Raw genomic sequence first — 19134 nt, forward strand, 5'->3', positions numbered from 1 at the left:
CCACCCTTAAAAATGTAAACTACATTCTTAGCTTGAGGTCCATACCAAAAAAAAATGTGTGAGGAGGATCTGGCTCTGGTTTTCTGGTTTGCTGACTCCTGGTCTAGTTAACACAGTCGGAGAAAGGCAAGACTGGACAAAGTGCACAGAAATCGGCGACAATGATTGACTAAAAGCTCCTCACTGCTTAAGAACAAGCAAAGGCAAGCTTTTGTTTATATTTGATGAGTTTTGTAAACAGTTCATTATGTAGGTCAAAGCTTTATATCGTGAATTTTAAAAAGTATGTCACTTAAAATAATAAAAAAGTATATGTATTGGATTCGTGCTTATATAATAAAACTTTTTAAAAAGAAACCTCCCCCCCTCCCCCTCCCCCCCCCTCCCCCCCCCCCCCCCCCCCCCCCCCCGTTGCAGACAAATCTTTGGTATCCCATGGCAGAAAGCACAGGCATTTGCAAATATTCAGTTGAAACTGCCATTTTTGTGCATCATAAGCAGTTAAATTTTGGATATTTCATGATTCCATCTCACACTAGAAGATCAACGTTGGAATACTGCATCATTTTCAAAGTCCACAAACCAGGGCTTACCAATTTCATTCAATTAATCCATCTTTCTGCTTACCGACAAATGGAATGGGAAAACCTGACCAGCATCTCAGCATTTGTCCTCCTGGGGCTTTCCAAGCAGCCAGAGCAGCAGGAAGTCCTCTTTTGGCTGTTTCTGCTCATGTACCTGGTCACAGTGGGCGGCAACCTCCTCATCATTCTGGCCATCATTGCTGATGCCCACCTCCACACGCCCATGTACTTCTTCCTGGCCAACCTCTCTCTTGCCGATGCCTGCTTTGTGTCCACCACAGTCCCCAAGATGCTGGAAAACATATGGGTCCAGAATCAGGCCATCTCATATGCAGGGTGTCTATCGCAACTGTATTTTTTCATGCTGTTTGTGATGCTGGAGGCATTCCTCTTGGCCGTCATGGCCTACGACCGCTATGTGGCCATATGCTACCCCCTCCATTACGTCATGGTCATGAGCCCTGGGCTCTGTGTCTTCCTAGTTTCTGCATCCTGGATTATGAATGCCCTCCACTCCCTCCTACACACACTCTTGATGAACAATCTGTCCTTTTGTGCCGAACGCAAGATCCCACACTTCTTCTGTGACATCAACCCACTTCTGAGTCTGTCCTGCACGGATCCCTTCATTAATGAGCTGGTGATTTTCACTGTGGGGGGCCTTGCAGGACTGGTTTGTGTGCTTTGCCTGATAATCTCTTATGCACATATTTTCTTGACCATCCTGAAGATCCCCTCAATTCAGGGGAAGCAGAAAGCCTTTTCCACCTGCAGCTCTCATCTCTCTGTGGTTTCTCTATTCTTTGGGACTTCCTTTTGTGTTTACTTCAGTCCCCCCTCGACCCGCTCAGCACAGAAGGGCACAGTTGCATCAGTGATGTACACAGTAGTAACCCCAGTGCTGAATCCCTTTATCTATAGCTTGAGGAACAGAGACATCAAGTCTTCCTTGAGAAAGCTAATTTGGGTTAGCAAAATCCCTTCCCCTTAGCAGTGGTGACTTCACATCCAATATGGGGATCTCCACTTAATTGCATTCACCATATAAGCACTAAAGAATGAGAGAAAATGGAGACCTCACTTTCAGGACCTGTGATCTGAACTTGAAATCTTCATGCCTAACCTACAGGACTTTCTCCAAACACACCCATCATCAGGCCAATATCATTCATTAACTTAATTTCTTACAATCATAATGCCCTAAAATCACAGCGATTCAGATTTATAATATAATAAAGGATGTACTTGAATACTTTTGAAACAACTCGTGACCAAAATAAGGAAATATTGGTTGCGCTATTGTATGTGTCCAAGAATAAGCTTCAGGGAAAGATAACTTTCCCCCACCATCACTGTGACCTTGGTGACTTGGATTCCTACCAACAGTGTTTTTGACACTGGGAATCCCCATATCTGTGAAGTCCCCATGCTGAGATAATAGAACCCGGGACTGGAAAGGAAGGGTTTGACAGGGTGGAGTCCTTAGGTAGACCTACTGTAACATTTTACCAGGCATCCGAGACCCCATCCCTCTTAACATCTTAAATTATGAAAATTGTTACTTTCATGAAGATTTAATTTTTATCTTTGGGGAAAGTTTTTCCAAGTTAATTTCATCTTTGCAATACCAATGCTTACCATTTGGCACAACGCCTGGCACCATTAATATGTGCTAAACCCCAATGCCATGGTTGCACTCATAAAGTTAGGGACTAGGAAAGAATGATCTTATGGACAGTTCATAGTCTCTTAGCTGAATGATTGAAACCCCCTCCTAGATGTTCCTCAGTCCCTAATCTCTCCCCATTCCATCTATTCTGCACACCACAATCATATTAACCTTCATTGAATATGACTACCACCCTATTAGAAATCTCCAGGGGCCTTATACTGCCTGCAGAATAAAGTTCAAACTTATTTATTGTAGCATTCAGGACCACCTTCACCAGTTCATAACAAATATGGTTTGCAGCCCACACTGTTCTATATTGCTCCCAAGATCAACTCAGGCCAATATTTTCATAACTTACTGATTATTGTTGAAGTTTACCAAAAAGGACTTGGAGAGTTAAGTCACCAAGAGTTTTGACAAATACATGTATAATAAGGTACACCCTAACCAATTAGACGCCATAAGAAAATAAAAAGCTACCATGGGGTACTATTTTTTATTCTTGCCTATTTCCCTTTAGGTATCTGGCTGCATGCTTAATGACATAGGTTGTGTTTACTGTAGATAATATCTCCTCCAGTAGAAGTCAATTTCTGATGGCCAGCTCCCTTGATCCCCATTTGTCTTACAGTAAACTTACATACTATCTTCTGACAATAAAAGTTAGTACAGCAAAGTGGTAAACATTGGCTCTTCAGTTAGATAGATAGACTGCAGCAAGTTCAAATCTTAGCTCTGCTGCTTGTAAGCTGTGTGACCCTGGGAAATTACTTAACCTTTCAAAGCAGATATAAACTACCTTATTGTGTTGTCAGGAAGTTTAAATACGGTAATGTATGTTAAAGCATTGTTTGTGATATTTAAGTGAGATATTCATATAAGTATATAAAGGGTGAATGCCTAGTACATGGTTTTGTTTGTTTGTTTGTTTGTTGTTGTTGCTGTTGTTTTAGTAGGCTCCACGCCCAACATGGGGCTTGAATGTGATGACTGCTGAGATTAAGAGTCACACGCTCTAGTGACTGAGCCAACTGGGTGCCTCTAGGATATATAGTATGTTGTCAATAAATGTTAACCGCCGTGGCAGTAGTCCTTATTAAAATTAAAGCTGAGCAGCAGTAGTTAATGCAAATTCACTCACAAGAACTTAAGGGGTCACCCATGGCCTGCTCTGTGAAACTAGATGGCATCCTGTGTTTCAACCATCCTTTTTAAGAACATTTTGGGTTTAATGTAGAATCACCTACTTGCTGGGATTCATGTGCAGGGATGATTTCAGTCTACCTTTGAAACCATGCTTACCAGCTACTTAAACTTAGAGTAAAACTTTACCAGCTAACTTAAAATACATAAGTTTGTACTATCTCATATGCTCTCCTAATTCATTGACAGACGTGCGTCTTCCACTGCTTAAATATTCACCAATATTTTTAGTTCCAGCTTTTAACTTAAATTATGTTACTCTTCCATATTTATATTTTGTCTGTGAATGTCTTTGTAACAACACAGTTTACACATTTGTCATAATTATACCTTCTGAGATGCATCAATACACCCTCACACCATAGTTTTGTCAAATGTTGCCCTACTATGCTGTTTGAGGATTAATTCAAAATTTTGAATATTAAAAAATATCATTTCCACAAGCATTACTTTCTCATATGATTTACTCGCTTAGCCTACATTCTTAAAAATAAATCCATCCACGTGCACATATGGATAGTTTTAAAGTTCTGTCCTATACTGCCCATTTGCCATGAAACTATAACTGTTTACCCATTGTCTCACCAATAATGTTTCACTATTGTTATTCATTTTACTAGCTTGGTAAATATGTAATAACATAGTATAATTGTGGGTATGGATTATTATTCTTCTGTAAGTATTGAAATCTGAGAATTATTTAATAAAAGGCAATAAACGCTTGGGAATAAATCTAGCAAAGATGTGAAAGACTTCTACTCTGAAGACTACCCCACCTTATTATTTGTTTGAAGTAAATAGGTGTCTCTTAGCCCTCTGTATGTCTTCTTTGGAAAATGTCATCATGTCTTCTGCCCACTTTTTAACTGGATTATTTGTTTTTGGATATTAAGTTTTAAACTTCTTTATATATTTTGATACTAACCCTTTATCAGGTATGTCATTTACAAACATCTTCTCCCATTCATAGATTGTTTCCTTCACTGTGTGGAAGCTTTTTATTTATGTATTGAATATTTTTGATATTCAAATATTGAATATTGAATATTGAACTTATTTTTTTAAGTTTATTGATTTACTTTGAGAGAGACAGAGACAGCATGAGCAGGGGAGGGCCAGGGTGAGGGGGAGAGAGAGAATCCCAAGCAGGCTCCACACTGTCAGCACAGAGCCTGATGGGGGCTCAAACTCACAAAATCGTGAGATCATGACCTGAGCCGAAACTGAGAGTCAGACACTTGATGGACTGAGCCACCCAGGCACCCCAGAAGCTTTTTATTTTGATGAAGTCCCAATAGTTTATTTTGTTTTTGTTTCCCTTGCATCAGGAGACATATCTAGAAAAAAGTTACTATGGTCAATGTCAAAGAGGTTACTGCCTGCATTTTCTTCTAGAATTTGATGGTTTCCTGTCTCCCATTTAGGTCTAATGAACATAGGGCAGAAATAAAAAAGAGGCAAACCAAAAAACAGACTCTTAACTATAGAGAACAAACTGATGGTTGCTGGAGGGGAGGTGGGCAGGGGGATGGGTTAAATAGGTGATGGGTATTAAGGAAGGCACTTGTGATAACCACTGGGTGTTGTGTGTAAGTGATGAATCACTAAATTCTACACTTGAAACAAATATTACACTGTATGTCAACTAACAGGAATTTAAATAAAATTTGGAGAAAGAAAAAAATAATAGTTAAAAGAATAATAAATAAAAATAAAGTGAGCCAAAAAAAAACAAAATGGAGAAACACAGCATGTTTAAGATTCAGTTGGAGGGGCGCCTGGGTGGCTCAGTCGGCTGAGCGTCCGACTTCGGCTCAGGTCATGATCTCACAGTCTGCGAGTTTGAGTCCCGTGTAGGGCTCTGTGCTGAGAGCTCAGAGCCTGGAACCTGCTTCAAATTCTGTCTCCCTCTCTCTCTCTGCCCCTCCCCCACTCGTGCTCTGTCTCTCTCTCCGTGTCAAAAATAAATAAAAACATTTAAAAAAAACTTTTTTTAAAAGATTTAGTTGGATATCCACACTTGTGGGAAAAAATATATCTTGACTTCTACCTCACCAGATATTATAATCCATTCTAGATTATTAACAGATCTAAATGATAAAGTCAAAACAACAAATCACTTCGCATAAAGTATAGATGCCCAGGAAGTATGTGTAGCTGCACTATTCACATTAGCCAGAAATAGAGACTACTAGAACTCAGCAAGGTAGAATGGATTTCTTTCAGTGGCATAGTCACACAACAGAGCATTATACAGCAATGAGCAATCTACAACCACGTGCAGCAATATGGATGAACGGCACATACAATGCTGAGTAAAAGAAACGGACACAAAAGAGTACAACTACGTGCTTTCACTTACATAAAGTACAAATACGGGCAAAACTAAATTATGCTATTAGGAGTGGTTACTGTTTGCAGGAACAGTGACTGCAAGAGAGCATGAGGCGTGCGAAGTGCTGACAATGTGTTTTTTATGCAAGTTCTGGTTACTCATATTTTGTCAGTTTGTCAAAATTCCTACAGAAATTTTCAAATATTGGTAAATAAGGCTCATTTCCCAAGACCCTTCCTAACAGATACAAACATTGGAGCAATTATCCAGGTTCATCTCAACAAGCTGTCATGGGATCGCCTCCCCAAGGCCTCTCCAAAACAGATAGGTAGGCCTGTTGTGCTCCCAGTACACCCCCTTCCTTCATGAACCTGGGACACAGGCTTCAATTCCCAGATGCCGAATTGTCATCAGGGTGTCCACGGCCTTCCATACTGTCTCCTCTTTTACAGGGACTGAAGGTCCAGGCACCAATATCCTCCTTCCCACTTTAGCCAACGGGACAAATTGCCAAGTCCTACTCAGAAAGCAATGTTTTAGGGTCCTTTATGTCTTGATCGAATTGATACCCTATGTGAGAGGAAACGAGACAGCAGAACCAGAAAATTCTGAGAGCAGCACAGGACAGTGGGTAAGGTCTGCATGTCACAGGTTCATGTTCTCTCTTTTTCCCTCCTTTCTTATCTTCCCTCTTCTCTATTTTCCTCTCACAAACAGACTCACAAACTTTGACAGAATCTTCATAGAATCAAACCTCTTAGTGTTTAAAGGTAACTAATAACCCCTCCGATCTTTTCAGTGCTCTCCAGTTTTCAAAGTGCTGTCACAAGCTCTGTTGCATGTCATTCCCGAGCCTGCGAGGAAGGCTTCATGGGTGGGACAGAGAGGCTCGGGGAGGTTGCATGCTCTCCTCAAGGTCCTGCAGCTGGAGAGCAACAGAAGAGGTACCAAAGGCCAGTTTTCCAACATCAAGGAGGGACTACTTTTCCATACCACCCCTACACCCTCCTCCTCCCTGCAGAGCTATCCTGGAAAGGGGTTTCTGTCTCTGAGGCCAGCTGACCATACAAGTGTTCAGAACCCACAGACTCAGAACAGCATTTCTGCACAATCAGAATCACCAGATGATTGCTAAAAAGGACTTGGTTCTCAAACCAGAACCAGTCTTTCCAGGAAGGGGACCGAAAAGCAGCTGTTTGTTTTAAAGTATCACAGGAGATTCTGATGCAGACTAAAGTGTCCGGGGGAACTTTCCTTCAGCGCTAGAAAGCAAAGATAGTATTCCCTCTGGGTGTCCTCTGACTTTCCCCTGCGCTCCTCCCTGCTTCCTTCCTTCCCCTGTGTGGGGCAGATATCTCAGAGGGCCCTGAATCCAGGCAAATAGACTGTGGAGGGACGTTGTTTCTGATGAGGTCTAAGGAGATGGAAGGCCTTTGTCTCCATGGCAGAAACAGAGGGGGTAGTGGTGTGCTCAGGGTTGGGGTCACTCAGGGAGTTACCACTGTGCTCTTTTTCATTTTAGGCCATTTGGGGGTTCTTGGAGGGATCTCTGGAATGAGCCCATCAGTTCCCCATTATCGGTCAACCGTTTTTCTAAGAGGAAAGCAGTCTTTCTTTTGCTAGCCTCAAGTTTCCAGGCTTTCTACCTTCTCCCACTTCTAGGCTAACAAAGCAAACATGTGACTTGAACTCCTGGTCAAAGCCTCGTCCCTGCCACCAAATCACTCCATGACCTTGGGCAGATCTTTTCAGCGAAAACTCTCCCTTAAGTACTAGGAGAACAAACTATCTCATTCATGGTATTGAACCATAGGTGAAGTATATGGTAATAAACCACAGATATGGGAAGTTGTATATAGGGAAAGTCTCTAGAGCCTGTGCTAAGAGTACTTCCATTTTCACGCAAATGCCGAAGGACCACCAATGATTACTCTATGGTTTGGAATCTTGAGTTAAAAGAGATCTTAACCTTCACCTACTTCCACAAAAGCTGAATCAGCTCTGAAACAACCACTCCGCCTGCATGATAATGTCTGAATGCCTTCTGTGATAGGGAATCCACTCCCCCTTCCCCCCCCCCCCAACCCCCGCACCCCACCCCTCTTCACTGGCAGAGCACTAGCTTCTCTGGGAGATAGCCTGGCTCTTCTCTTTGTCTCTGGTTTACTCCCTAGCTGCTGACTTGGACAAATAACACCCCGTGTATGGGAAGCCCAAGACGATACATTCTGGCACTCATTTCTCCCCCATGTAGACAGCACCGAGGGGCTGGCCACTAACAAGTCTGCCTGTGAGTCACTCTCTGCAGACATAGGCGGGCTGAGACTGCTCTGTTTGAGGTGGGGGGAGAGCCAGGCCCAGGATGGGGAAGAGACTAGGGCCCCTGATGCCCCTTTGTCCTGAGAGCAGGGTTTCCTACTGGAGGAGGTAGGAGATAGAAGTTTGAGAAAATTGTTCAGAATAGAGCTCCCTTTACAATCACTTCCAGTTAGGCTGAAGAAGTGCTTCCATGTACAGCATTTCATCTCTTTCTGCAAACCTCTATTCGGGTGGGCATTATTCGCCTTCTTCCAAGTGTGGCAAACTGCTTGGGACATGGGCTTTGGAGACAGAAGAAGGGGGCTCACGTTTCCACTTGATCAGTTCCTGGTTGTAACTTGGTAAACTCATTAACCTAAGTCTTAGCCACCTTATCAAGAAATTGGAATATTAGAGTCAATTTGTGATTTTGTGTGAACTAAATACAAAATTTTACAACACGTTTTCTAGCCAGTGCTCAGTAGGAGGTAGTTGTTGGCTCATATGTGTTAAGCTAGCACTTGGACCCAAACTTCTGACTCAAAATATCCTCCAGCTGTACCACCCACACTGGATATGTGGGGATCGGATTTTGTGAAGATAACAAATCTGTTCATTTGCTAAATGCTGGGCCTTCTCCCTTACCCTTCAACTGGAGCTCCAAGCTATTTTAATCCCCTGGGTTACTCCCTGTCCGCACATCTGCATGTGTTTGTTTAGCTGCTACTTTGAATTCATCGTATTCCAGATTGAAATTCCAGAACAGGCCCACTTACCCTGGCACGCTGGTTGATTTTTCGAACAACTGCATTTTATCTGTAGTGTTACTGAAAAGCTCTTGGCGCCGATCACTGTACTTCATTCATTCATTTCAAATGCATGGAATGCCTAATACTCCATACAGTTCAGTTCCACCTTCATACGTTGAGCCTATGCTGTGTCTGGTGCCATGCAAGGCCCTGGGATACAATGATGAAAATGTCCCTGTTCTTGAGGCACTCACAGTCTTGTGGGAAACAGACATTTAAGCAAAATGTAGGATAGGGCAAGTATAAAAGCACAAAGACCAGAAGGTAATAATGTTTCCTACATGTCTCATGTCTTGTCGTGCCTCTATTCCTCCTTTAACTGATTTCTTTTCCATTAAATGAATAGTGTCTAATGTAGAATTTTAATTGCTGTAATGATTTTGAAGCCATATTCTTTGAGAGTTGGATTTTTTTTTAGTGGCTGCTCTAGGGTCTCCTATATACACCTTAACATATGAGAAGCAGCTTCAGATCTGTACTAGCTTAATTCCAGTGACCTATAGAAACAATTCTTGTGGAAATCTATTCCCTTTCCCCTCTTTTTTGTACTATTATTGTTATAGGTATAGCATCTATTAATGTTAGGTGTTATATCTATATATATATAACATCTATTAATCTATTATAACATCTATTAATGTTAGATGTTATATCTATATACACAGAGAGAGATATGTAACCCAATATATATATAAGCATATATATATACATATTTATATAAGCATATAACCCAACAATATATTGTCATAATTATGACTTTACCTTTCTATAGTCATTTCCTTAGTCAATACAGCTTTGATCCCACTGACATCCCTTGTCCTGTTATTGACAATACGTTATATATCTATGCACTATAAGCTTGACAATATACCATTACCTATTATTTCATATACTTGGTTCATAAATCAGTTAAGGCAAGAAAGGAGAAAATAAGCACTTAAGCTGTATTGTATATTTACCTAACTGCCTTTACCGCTGTTCTTTGTTTCTTGTGTGTGTGCAAATTACCAACTAGGGTCATTTACTTTCAGTTCAAAAAAACTCTTTCAGTGTTTTTTGGAAGGCAGGACTGGCAAGAACAAATTCTCTCAGTTTTGTTGACCTGAGAAATATTTTATACTGTCTTCATTTTGAAAAGGAGCTTCACTGGACATGGGATTCTTGTTTTATGGGATTTGGGGGTTTTATTGTTTTTTTTTAACTTTAAATATATTATCCTAGTGCCTTCTGTCCCCCATTGTTTCTGCTAGGTCAACTGTTAATGTCATCAGCATTTCTGTATAAATAGATATTTGTTTCTTTCAGCTTTCAGGATTTCTCCTTGTCTTCACCTTTCAGATTTTTTATGGTGGTGAGTCTGTTTGTGGGTCTCTCTCTGTTTATCCTACTAGGAATTTGTTGAGCTTCTAGATGTGTAAGTATTTTTCAATAAATTTGGGAAGTTTTCACTAATTATGTCTTCAAACATTTTTCTGCTCCTCTCTTTTGCTCTCTCTCCCCTTTCCAGTACTCCTGCCACATGTATGTTGGTGTGCTTAATGGTGTCCCACATTTCCCTGAGGCTCTCTTCATTTTTCTTCATTTTCTCTCTTTTTTCGGCTTGCATCAATCCATCTATAAGATTACTAATCCTTCTGCCATTCGAACTCACTGTTGAGCCCCTCCAGGGACTTTTTTGTTTTAATTATGACACTTTTCAACTCCACAATTTCCCTGTGATTATGTTTTAAAATTCCTTCCTCCTATTGATAGTCTTGATTTGATAGGCATTGTCATAATACCTTCTTTTACTCCTTTATTGTTTTTAATTTTTTAATCAGTATTTATTTTTGAGAGAGAGAGAGAGAGAGAGAGAGAGAGCGAGCACGAGCAGGGAAGGGGCAGAGAAAGAGGGAGACACAGAATCCGAAGCAGGCTCCAGGGTCTGAGCTGTCAGCACAGAGCCCGACGTGGGGCTGGAACTCAGGAACGGTGTGATCATGACCTAAGATGAGGTTGGACACTTAACTGACTGAGCCACCCAGACGCCCCTTCTTTTACTTCTTTAAACATGTTTTCCTTTAGTTCTATGGACATGTTTTTTTTTTTTTGAAGTTGCCTTTTAATTTTTTTTAAGTTTTATTTTAATTCCATTTAGTAAACATACAGTGTATTATTAGTTTCAGGTATACAATATAGTGATTCAACATTTCCATACCACCCCTGGTGTTCACCACAAGTGCATTCCTTAATCCCCATCACCTATTTCAACCATCGCCCCATCTACCTCCCCTTTGCTTATCAGCAGTTCTCTATAATTAAGGGTCTGTCTTCTAATTTGTCTCTTTCTCTCTCTCTTCTTTTCCTTTTGCTCATTTGTTTGGTTTCTTAAATTCCACATATGAGTGAGATCATATAGTATTTGTCTTTCTCTGACTGACTTATTTCACTTAGCATAATATTCTCTAGCTCCATCCATGTTGTTGCAAATGGCAAGATTTCATTCTTTTTTATGGAGGAATAATATTCCATTGCATATATATATATATGCAATGGAATATATATATATATATCACATCTTCTTTATCTATTCATCAATGACACTATTCATCTTTCATTCTAGCCTTAATACACCTTTTTATTTTTAGAGTCCTGGATATTTCACAGAGCAAGTGTCTCCTCACTCTGTTTTTTCTACATTTTCTTAGCTTATTTTCATGCTTATTTGTAGATGACATTTAGATTATCTTTTATTTCTTAAAAACCGTGTTAGAATTTTATGTTTCAATACATTAAATTTAGATTAATTCAAGGGAATAGGCACCAGTGCCACAAATTTATCTTTCTGCTTGGTACCATGGTATATCTATTCTTAAATGTACACATCATGCCTCACTGGAGATGGTGAAGGTCCAGTCTGATTCCTGTTAACATCTCAATGCATAGATCTGTTTGGTGATAGTGTGGATGCAATTGTTTCACCTCAGCTTCTATCCTACTTCTGATGATTGTCTACATGTAATGACAATAGGCAACGTTTCTTGACTGCTCACTGCAGACAAGCGCTCTGTGTTAAGCACATTATGACTTAATTTTCACATGAAGAAATGGGCTATTAAAGAGCACGAATGATTTACCAGACAACTGACCGGTGGTAGCACTCGGGCTGGAATTCAAGTGTTCTGACAATGCAATCTTACTAACTACATGATATGACTACGCAAGTGCCATTAGTTTGGGGTCCACGTATTGTGTGATTGTCCAGTCCAATGTAAACCCTTTTTATTCCTAATGGCCTATCTGTTGATTGTCTTAGATTTCCCAGATAAATTCTCATTTCAGCAAATAATTATTTTTCTTTCTCTTTTCCAATACTTTTACTTACTCTTTTTTGTTCACTTGTGTAATGCCCATTTTTATAATGTATATAAAATATCACTGAAACACCTATGCAATATGCACTACATATCATCTTTAAGCACTGCAAGAGTATTTAAGACAATAGGATTTCATATATGACACAGACATAATTCCTAGAACATTGAGTATGCCAAATTAGCAGTTGCTGGAATGATTAAGGTTCATAAACATTTTCCATGTTCTGTTTCTGTGTCTGTTATTTCTTTCTTGTTTAAAAAAATATAAAATTGAGTCTATTTTAATGATATTTTTATAAAATTAAGACAATTTTAATGCTAAGAAAATAATTTATTTTGCTCATCTGAATGTACTTATTCAATAGAGGACACTTAGCAGACATTTGGTGGTACTGATATTGTAGACAGTTGGGGAAATGGATGGAGGCAACCAGACTAGAATCTCTGACTTCCTACTCCTGGGGATTTCAGAGAGTCCTGAGCAGCAGCAAGTCCTGTTCTGGATGTTCCTATCCATGTACCTGGTCACAGTTGTGGGAAATGTGCTCATCATCCTGGCCATCAGCTTTGATCCCCGCTTGCACACTCCCATGTACTTCTTCCTGGCCAACCTCTCCTTCACCGACCTTTTCTTTGTCACCAACACAATCCCCAAGATGTTGGTGAACCTTCAGTCCCAGAACAAAGCCATCTCCTATGCGGGGTGTCTGACACAGCTCTACTTCCTGGTCTCCTTGGTGACACTGGACAATCTCATCCTGGCTACAATGGCCTATGACCGCTATGTGGCTATCTGCCGCCCCCTCCACTATGTCACAGCCATGAGCCCTGCACTCTGTATTTTGCTCCTCACCTTGTGTTGGTCACTTTCTCTCCTCTATGGCCTCACCCTCACCCTCTTCATGACCAAGGTGACATTCTGTGGTTCCCGGAAGATCCACTACATCTTCTGTGAGATGTATGTTCTGCTGAGGTTGGCCTGTTCCAACACCCAGATCATTCACATAGTGCTGATTACCACAGGCATCTTTATCTTCCTCACCCCCTTTGGGTTCATGATGATATCCTACATTCGTATCGTCAGAACCATCCTCCAAATACCTTCAGCCTCTAGTAAATACAAAGCCTTCTCCACCTGTGCCTCTCATTTGGCTGTGGTCTCTCTTTTCTATGGGACACTTTGTATGGTATATCTGCAGCCTCTCCAATCCTACTCCATGAAGGATTCAGTAGCCACAGTGATGTATGCTGTGGTGACCCCCATGATGAACCCTTTCATCTACAGCCTGAGGAACAAGGACATGCATGGGGCTCTGGGAAGACTGCTTCTAGGTAAAGCCTTCCAGAAGGTGACATGAGGTAATTTTGGAGACTGAAGTGGAGACTGGGAATTTTCTACCACACGCAAGGCATTATCTTATAGGAGACACAGGAGTGATTAGGACATAGCTCCAGCTCAGAATGAGTTTATGTATCCGTGGTGAAGGAAAGGCATGTATGTGTAACTCAAGATCCCCTGATCAAAAAAGCCTTCAAAATAAATAAGGTAACACTAACACTAATACCAGAATTTTGCAAATAAGAACCTTCAACTTATGTGGCCACGGTATCATATTGCCACCATGCTGTGGAATCCATGTAAATGGATAAACTCACCAGCTAAAAGATATACAATGTCTGAATGGATAAAATAAATATTCCCAACTGTATGCTACCTATAAGACATAACACTAGAAGTTGAAAGATTGTCATAAAAATTCAAATCTATAGTTAATAGTTTAATAATTATGCTTAACAGAATGTCCTCCTAGGAATTGGACAATGCTTTGCTTAATAAATTGGATACACAAAATGTCGGGCATCTATAATAACAGAGGTCAGACATGGGGCCGAACAGCTGGGAGCATTTGTGGTCCTGGGCCTACATTCCCACCCAAAAGCAACCTCCTGTGCTTGGTAGCACTTTGTCCTTTCAGACACGGCATAAACTCTCCAGTTCATCAGCATGTATCATTGCCTTCTTGGCACTGCTTTTCTCAGAAGAAGGTAATATTTTCTGGATTCACTGCAGATACCAAAAATGGAAAAATAATTGTATTTTGGGGGGAAAAACCCGAGTGTTTCTTTCTGGAATATACCGTATCCCAACACGTTTAATTAGCAAGCAAAGAGCACCTGTGTCAAACCTATTTTACATTAAATGAATCTTACAATGATCAGTGTAGAAAAAAAGTTATGATATGAAAAGTTTAAGAAGCAAAAAGAAGACTGAAGTTTTCCATTCATTTTTCAATATGATTATAAAATCAACAATGATATTGTGCAATGCTGTTGTATTCAATGAAATAATTGGGCTTCACACTTTTTACAGATTTTGAATAGTAAATCATGGTCTTTGGGATTTAGCAAAAATTATGTGCCTCAAACAGAAAGCAGCATTCGTGCTTTGCCACATGAGAATATAAACATTAATAATACCACTGAATTCACTATATTTAATTGTGATGTTGATAAAAGGTTTGATCCTTCCAAAGAAACTTTGGAAAAGATTCCCTATTTGACACAATATCAAGAAATTAGTTATATATTTATTAGAGGGAAAAAAACTTCAAAATTGTAATGTTAGCTGGTCAAAATTAGTAAGTCTACTACAAACTGCACTCTGATAGTATTAGTGATAATATCAAACTTGTTTTTAAAAATTAAACCCAGGGTGTCTGGCTGGCTCAGTTGGTAGAGTATGTGACTCTTGGTCTCAGGGTTGTGAGTTTGAGCCTCACGTTGGGTGTAGAGATTACTTAAATAAATAAAATTAAAAAAAAATAAATCTGAAGTGACAATATTTTCCATGACACCTAACGTGAGTCATTTATTATAATATTTTTCAATGCTAAAATTTCAAAACTAAAAGACTTAATAGAATAGTAATTATATCATAAACTGAATACGTTCCCATGAATTGAACCAGCTGGCCAGTGCTCCACTTTAAAAATTGAATAAACAATATGGTAGCCTTTGGCACTATGTGGAGGTCAGACATGGGACCAAAAAAGGTTTTGGAAATGTTTAAAAAAATGAGTTACTCATGTTATACAATAAGTTTTTAAAAACCTCCCCTATCACTTGTGAAGATTGGATTCAATACATGGGGTCATCTTGATATGCAAATCATGTCTGAATACATTGTGAATACTTCTCTGCAAATACAGTCACAAATAATTGCACAAATATATCATTCAATTGACTGATTCCTTTTGAAAAAACTGTACTTTGAAAACATAATTTGGCAAAGAATAATGCAAACTACTCATCATAGTTAAAATACATTTACAGGAATGAAAATAATGACCGCTCTACATACACAAAATTAAGGAGCTGAATGATGAGTTCTTGTAAAATGTTCATTTATTCCCAATTTTATGACAATAAAATAACATTATATGTTATATTAACATATTAGTTTACCTTTCCCAATTAATACACTAAATGAAGAGCAAAAATTCAAGTTAATGGAACACTGTGCGATATAATACTGAAAAATATTATGACAACATTGGAATATTAGAGTTCTACTTATGCCTCCAGAAAAGTGATCCTAATTATATAAATGTTTGTGCAAAGATTTGATCCATATTCAAAGTGCATGTGGTTGTGAACAGAACTTGTATTATTAAACAGGAAAAAAAAAATCTAAATATCACTCCCAGTTAATGGATCCAATCCTAAATTCTCCACTAAACAATTCAAGATAAAACAAAGGACTTCACACTGACATCTTGGTCAGAAGAAAAGATGCCAGGTTTTGCTTCCAAATCAAAGGAGTTACAAAATACAATAGTGTATTTAATAATTAAGTATTTCTATTTTCATTTATAATTTATTCAATATCAAAGTTAAAATATCATCCTCAGTGGCATATATTTTTGAGCTATGATAGAGGCATATTCCATATATTAATAAAATAAAAAATCTTTGATCATATTTCTGCAGTTGATTATTTATTTATTTATTTATTTGAGAGAGTGTGTGTGTACGTGTGAGAGGGTGAGAGAGAGAGAGGGAGAGAGAGAGAAACCCAAGCAGGCTCTGCATTGTCAGCACGGAGCCTGATGCAGGGCCCAAACTCACAAACCATGAGATCATGACCTGAGCCAAAATCAAGAGTCGGATGCTTAACCAACTGAGCCACCCAAGCATCCTTGCGGTAAGCGTCTGGCTTACTTAACACTCATGTACATTACTTGCTTGGCCACTGGAATATGGGCTTACAATTCTTGTTCTATACTTTATGATTATGTATTAGCGAAATTCAATGAGAAAAATGAAGACATGAAAGAAATATGTGAAAGCCTGATCTACTGACAAATGACTAGAACTGGACAGAATGCACCACTACAATGGAGGGAGTACAGTTTGGCAGTTTCAAGATGCAGTATAGTGTAGTCATGAGGATCTTGGGCTACACACCAAACTGCCTGGGTTCCAATCTCAACTTCTTATGTGATGTTGGGCAGTAAATTAACCTTTCTATCATTTTACCTATAGAATGAGGATGACCATAGGACCAGCATCATAGAGGTGGTAGGCTAATAGATTGGAAAAGTGCCTGACACATTCAAAAGCACCCAACAAGTGTTTGCTACTTATTCTCTTTTGTAAAGAACAATTTTTCTGATCTGGCTCAAAAAATAAAATTAAAATCAAAGGATAGAATGAGGTGAGCATATGGATGGAGAGAAGGAAATAAGAAGTGCTTTTATTCATAGTGGAGAGTGAGGTGTATAGAGAAGTTGAGAACTCCAGGATTCTCTGTGTTCTGTGAGAAAGAAAGGTTGGATTTTATTCTTTCTTCACTTGAGTGCATCACTGAGGATTTTTGAGCAGGAAGAAAAGCAATGATGACAGTGATGTTGGAAGAAGACAATTTCTGAATTGAAATCAATAACAGATGTTTTGCACAAAGGTATATAAGTCTTATTTTCAAACTTCAATTCCACCTGGCAAAAGGGAAATATGGATTCACATCAAACTGGTTTCCTGCCCCCAACTCTACCTGAAAGCAGCTAAGTAGTTACCATATTTTCATATTTGCCTTTAGCATAGGGTTTTTATCTGGACAGAAAATTTGATAGCTTTAAAATTAATGGAGAAAAAACACTGATTTAGACTCATATTCCATTATCAACATTACTATACCCACTGAATTAAATAATGTAAAAATCCAAATTGTTACCATTTTAGAGAGAAAGATACTTCCTTTTTCCAAAAGACTCTTCCCAGGGCTCCCTTCATGTCTCTGTTCCTCAGACTTTGGATGAAGGGATTCAGCACGGGGGTGACCACAGTGTACATCATGGCCAAGACAGTCTCCTTAACAGCAGAATTATTAGCTGATGGACACAAGTAGAGACAGATAACTGTCCCATAGAAGAGAGACAGCATGGAGAGGTGGGAGCCACAGGTGGAGAAGGCCTTGAGGACGCCCCTGGCAGAAGGGACCCTGAGGATGGAGGACACAATCCGTGCATAAGACATGACGATGAGTAGGAATGGGATGACGAGAACAAGCCCTCCCATGATAAATATCACCAACTCATTGACTCGAGTGTCAGAGCAGGCCAGCTTCAGCAGAGCAGACATATCACAGAAAAAGTAGAGGATTATGTTGTCGGCACAGAAGGACAGCTTGGCCATGAGCAGGGTGTGCAACATCATGGGCAGTAGTCAGCACCCAGGACAGCACCACCAAGGAGAGACAGAGGTTGGGGCTCATGATGGTGGTGTAGTGCAGAGGAAAACAGATGGCCACATAGCGACCATAGGCCATAACAACAATGAGGAAGCTCTCAAGAACTCCAAAAAACAAGTAACAATACATCTGGGCCAGGCAGCTGGCATAGGGGAGGGGCGGGGCCTGGCTCTGCATGTTCTGCAGCAGTTTGGGCATTGTGGCAGAGGAGGTCAGAGGAGGTCAGAGAAGGATTAATTGCTAAGAAACAAATACATGGGCATGTGGAGGTGGGAGTCCAGGCGAATGAGGACGACGATGAGAAGGTTCCCCAGGACGGTGGTAACATACACAGCCAGGAACAGAGCACCGAACAGATTCCACTGCTCTGGTTCGATGGGCAGGCCCAGAAGGAGGAACTCTGAGACGACAGTTTGGTTCCTCTCTATCATTCTGTGACTCTATTATATTTATGAAGAAAATAACAGACCCTAAAATCCAAGTATAAGAAATAAATATATTTCCATTGCAAGTGGCCTATTGTCAAATGGTGGATGAGTGAGAATATAGAAACAGGTGGCAGCTGACTCTATTGAAAATACAAGTCTCCAATGGCCTCCAAGTCTCTAAATCAGATAACATATCACATTTAACACTAATAGTCACTTCTTCCTTTTTAAAACTCTCCCATCTCTTGGCTGTGGTGACACCTCAGTTTCAAATTTCCCCTATCTCCCTTGGAATGCCTCCACAGAGTCCTTAGAGAACGTCTCCTGTTCAGTCATCGTTTGAATATTGGTGATCCTCAGAATCCTCCTACACTTCCCCTAAATATGACAGTGAATCCCAAGTGTATTTATCCAGCCCACATAGCTCATCTGGGCTATAGACCTGGGTGTTCAGCTCTCTGATGGCCATCTTCCTGCATGGCTCATTGTTACTCTGAAACCAATCTTTGTGAAATTTAGTTTATTGTCTTCCTTGACCCAGAGGGGCTCCACTCCCAGTAGCTCTATTTCGGTGACTGACAGTACTGCCTAGAAGGTATTCGAGTCAAACCTGAGAGCCGTCCTTGACTCCTTCCTCTCTTCGTGCTCCTCACGCATTTACTGTATGTTACCAGTCTCCCTTTCTTCTCACTTCTCGTAT

General features: G+C 39.9%; 2 protein-coding genes and 1 pseudogene across 2 annotated transcripts; 2 read left to right on the forward strand and 1 right to left on the reverse strand.

The window, feature by feature from the left end:
• Positions 1-519: 519 nt before the first annotated feature.
• LOC125151749 (olfactory receptor 1G1) lies at positions 520-1575 on the forward strand. Its single transcript, XM_047833164.1, has one exon. The coding sequence runs from the start codon at positions 520-522 to the stop codon at positions 1573-1575; it is 1056 nt and encodes a 351-aa protein (XP_047689120.1).
• An 11059-nt stretch (positions 1576-12634) lies between these two features.
• On the forward strand, positions 12635-13615 carry LOC125151783 (olfactory receptor 1D2-like). The gene has a single exon (XM_047833239.1). The coding sequence runs from the start codon at positions 12674-12676 to the stop codon at positions 13613-13615; it is 942 nt and encodes a 313-aa protein (XP_047689195.1). The 5' UTR covers positions 12635-12673.
• Positions 13616-17486: 3871 nt separating this feature from the next.
• Positions 17487-18437, reverse strand: LOC125151852 (olfactory receptor-like protein DTMT; annotated as a pseudogene).
• Between the last annotated feature and the right edge of the window lie 697 nt (positions 18438-19134).

This window comes from Prionailurus viverrinus, chromosome E1 (genome assembly GCF_022837055.1).
Source record: "Prionailurus viverrinus isolate Anna chromosome E1, UM_Priviv_1.0, whole genome shotgun sequence".
In the NCBI taxonomy this organism is placed as follows: Eukaryota; Metazoa; Chordata; class Mammalia; order Carnivora; family Felidae; genus Prionailurus; species Prionailurus viverrinus.

Bases quoted from the DNA above. Each gene is read 5' to 3' on its own strand.
- LOC125151749 (XM_047833164.1), top strand. From the start codon at position 520: ATGATTCCATCTCACACTAGAAGATCAACGTTGGAATACTGCATCATT.
- LOC125151783 (XM_047833239.1), top strand. From the start codon at position 12,674: ATGGATGGAGGCAACCAGACTAGAATCTCTGACTTCCTACTCCTGGGG.